Source organism: Telopea speciosissima, unplaced genomic scaffold (assembly GCF_018873765.1).
Source record: "Telopea speciosissima isolate NSW1024214 ecotype Mountain lineage unplaced genomic scaffold, Tspe_v1 Tspe_v1.1091, whole genome shotgun sequence".
NCBI classification, from domain to species: Eukaryota; Viridiplantae; Streptophyta; class Magnoliopsida; order Proteales; family Proteaceae; genus Telopea; species Telopea speciosissima.
In genome coordinates, this window is record NW_025318427.1 from 1 (window position 1) to 4,012 (window position 4,012).

The 4,012-nt window shown below is 37.3% G+C and overlaps 1 protein-coding gene across 1 annotated transcript; it reads left to right on the forward strand.

The window, feature by feature from the left end:
• Positions 1 to 5: 5 nt before the first annotated feature.
• LOC122648429 (probable galactinol--sucrose galactosyltransferase 2) lies at positions 6 to 3,607 on the forward strand (the record flags this gene model as incomplete). Its single annotated transcript, XM_043841644.1, has 8 exons — positions 6 to 31; positions 527 to 937; positions 1,559 to 1,700; positions 1,780 to 1,847; positions 2,248 to 2,382; positions 2,460 to 2,674; positions 2,964 to 3,052; positions 3,172 to 3,607. Coding segments are annotated over 8 exons (1,371 nt in total), but the record flags the coding sequence as incomplete, so codon positions are not given.
• Positions 3,608 to 4,012: the final 405 nt, after the last annotated feature.

Sequence of the window (4,012 nt, forward strand, 5' to 3'; positions counted from 1 at the left end):
TTTCAGAAATTAGAAGGACTTTCGGTTTGAAGTATGGTTTCCTTGATTTTTCATTGCAACTGGTTGTTTATGCTAGAATGGTAATCTAAGGTACAAATAGGATAGTGTAAGAACGGTCTTACCAATGGACCTGAAATTGGGCCTGGCATTCTTTGCTCCCATTTGGGAGATCTCCTGGTCAATTTCGATTAAATCATCTTAGCCAGCCAAACACTGTCAATGACCAGGAGCTAGTATTGTCTGACATGCATACTGGGATCTCCTTAGTCGAACCAACTGAACTTTTCCTTAGCATAATGCCAAGAATCGGTCTCTGCCATTCGTCGACCATCCTTTAAGGTCTTGCTGAAAAGTATGGGACGCCAAAAGAATTGATTGCTGAGCCCTATGAGGTAGGAATCTCTCAAGTATGGTCCTAAGGAAAGGAATTGATCCACCTATTCCATTTGTTTCTTCACAGCAAATTATATTAAGAGGCTTAGATCTTTTTTTTTTTTTTTTTCATTTTTCTTGTGAAAATTTGCAGGTATGTTTATGTATGGCATGCACTCATGGGATACTGGGGAGGAGTACATACAGATGCGCCAGAAACTAAGAAATATAATTCAGAATTGAGATACCCACTACAGTCGCCAGGCAATCTAGCACATATGAGGGATGGTGCAATGGATTGCATGGAGAAGTATGGGGTTTGCACCATTGATCCAGCTAAAATATCCGAATTTTACGATGATCTACACACATATCTTGCCTCTCAGGATGTGGATGGGGTTAAGGTAGATGTTCAAAACATACTTGAAACACTTGGGACTGGTCTTGGAGGACGAGTTTCACTTACCAAACAGTTCCAACAAGCGCTAGAGAAGTCCATTGCTGCAAATTTCCAAGACAACAGCATAATCTGCTGCATGGGTCAAAATACGGATTCCCTTTATAAGTAAGAAACTCACATAATCCATTTCCATCAATTGTATGTATCTTAAAAGGACAATGTGTTTCTTACTTAATGCCTATCCTGTCAGAGATAGGAATCCTACATATCTGATTGATTTAAGCCAAAACTCTTACTGGGAACAATCTTAACATAAAATTTTTTCAGTGATGTTCTTTTGTATAATTTCAAAGATATAGAAGAAATAATTAAACCATCAAACAGCCCCCAGTTAACATGAAGCGATATGCAAACCGTTGCTTGACTATAACAATCAAATATGTGAATTATGTCTGCCAAAAAACACTCAACAGGACAATTTTATGACATTCTTGGAATACTATAAACATAATGTAGCAGATGATCCAGCAAAGGGAGATCACAGAATCAGGTATATTCTATCATTTGAGATTTTCTAGATGCAGCAAATCAAATTGTGCCTCCCAAACCCTGATGAGAAAGACATATATCGATGTTCTTTTCTTAGGATGACAGTATTCCTTGAATGCTTAATACACATCATTCATTGGCTTTGTGAAGTCAAGCATCTATTCTAATTCTAAGTTGAACAAGATACATCTTCTATAAACTCCTCTAATACTTGCAGTTTATGACTTATCATTTCAGTTGTAAAAGAAGTGCTATAACGAGAGCATCTGATGATTACATGCCAAGAAACCAAACATCACAAACATTGCATATCGCTGCGGTGGCCTTTAACAGCATCTTTCTCGGTGAAATTGTGGTCCCGGATTGGGACATGTTCTATGTAAAAACCCTTGCCTATAACCATTCCTACTTCTGGTTGTGTTTCAGTGCCTCTTATATCTTATTTTGCTGAATATCAGAGCCGTCACTATGCAGCTGAGTATCATGCGGTCGCTCGAGCTGTGGGAGGTTGTGGGATTTATGTCAGGTAGACTACATCTGCAGTTAAAAATATTGAAAATAGGAGAAGGGAAAAATTCAAAAGAAACAATAGATATTGGGACATTAGCTTGACTTATATAAGTAACACGCATAAATGCAAGATGATTGATGCATATTTGGGAGGATGGGAAATTCCTGTGAGTCTTCATGGAGGACTTGTGCATTAGAGTGGGGGTCTAGGGACAGTCAGTGACCAATCAACAAATCAAGTTGGAAAGTTTCCAACCTGTTTTTATTTTGAACCATCTTATTAATGTACTTTCTTCCAGACAAGTTGTCATCGTTTCAAATTTCACATTTTTTTAAAAATCTTTGGATGGTCCCTCTGGATTGCTACTCTGCTTAAGGAAACATTTACATGTCTGTGCTCTTATTTTGTTTGACAGTGACAAACCTGGACAGCATGATTTCACGATACTTAAAAGGCTTGTACTTCCAGATGGGTCAGTTCTCAGAGCCAAATACCCTGGCAGGCCATCACGAGATTGTCTATTCAATGACCCAGTTTTGGATGGGAAGAGGTAGTTTTTTCTCTCCCAGGTTCATGGCTAACTTAGTTTCTTCTTTCTTGACACTTTTGCTCACTTCTGAGCTGCAGTCTTTTGAAGATTTGGAACCTGAACAAATTTTCTGGAGTACTAGGCATTTTCAATTGCCAAGGTGCAGGAAGTTGGCCAAGCTCACAAAGTAATGTTCAGAACAGTACGTGTTCTGAGCTATCTGGGCATGTAAGCCCTGCTGATATTGAGTATTTTGAAGAGATTTCTGGGGAGACATGGACTGGAGATTGTGCAATATTTTTGTTTAATTCAGGTACAAGTGTACAACCCATCAAGTTAGTTATATGCTTTGCATATGAAGAAAATATTGTTTGAATTGAACAAATATTAGCTCCTTTACTTATTTTCCCTGTCAACTACAGAAGATGAATTATGATCTTCCTTGAATTTAAGATTCCATGGCTTTGTAACAGATTTGGGGTTCCATTCTGGATTCCCAGCCCAGTAACCTTTCTAATACTAGAAAGCATAAAATATGGGGTTGATTACTCCATTTTTTGTTGGAGATTCTTTAACATTTTCAGCTATTATGACTATTCCAGGATCACTGGTTAGACTGCCTAAGGAAGGATATTTGGATGTATCATTGGGGGTTTTACAATGTGATGTGTTTACGGTATCTCCAATTAAGGTTAGTTTCAACTTCTCAACTCACCTTGTGGAGTAATGGAATTTGTTATCTACTAAATTAGACTGAATATTTGTTGAGTTGTTTATGAAAATAGAACTACTATGTAATGGTTTCTGCAGCTTTATGACCAAAGATTTCAGTTCGCACCCATTGGACTAATAGAAATGTATAATTCTGGTGGAGCTGTTGAAGAAATGGAATTCTTCAATAGTTCTTCTAATTGTGGAATGAACATCAAAGGAAGAGGGCCAGGTCGTTTCGGAGCATATTCCAATACAAAGCCAAAGTTCTGCACAGTTAATGGGACAGAAGAGGAATTCGAATTCAAGGAGAAAGATAATTTCTTGACAATGATGATTCCCACTGGAAAAAGTAGCTATTGGGATGTTGTGATTAATTTTTGAGGCTTATTTTTTGGCAAAGCTTATCTTTGTACAGAGTAAGCTTTATGCATTCTTTCAATGAATCACACATAAACACTATCAGGGAGATATATTCTTTCTCATCATTGATAATATGATATATTGGAGATAGTTAGTCTTGAAGTTCATGGCAGTGCATTGTTCTCTCCAACTTCCAGTGCTGCAAAAATTTTAGCTGAAAGCCTGAAAATCTACAAGAAGTAAACTTAATTCTTTTTTCCCATGGGTGAAATGAAAAATTAATCCAAAATGGAAATATAAATCAATCTAAAGAAAACCTTTTAAAGTTCTGCAACTTGATTCTTAGGTTCAACTACTCCTACCCATCAGTGTCCAAGTTGGCATCTGGTAGTCCCTTTAAATTAATGAAGTTAATTTCTTTCTTTGGATACTTTAGCTAATGAAGATGACAATACTATAGTTTAATAGTATTCATGCAATCAAACATATGGAGATCCATAGTTTATTTTATGGGAAAAAAGAGCTCGGGGAGTGTGGCTCCTGACCTGGACACAAGATGGGGTGAAATGATCACCCC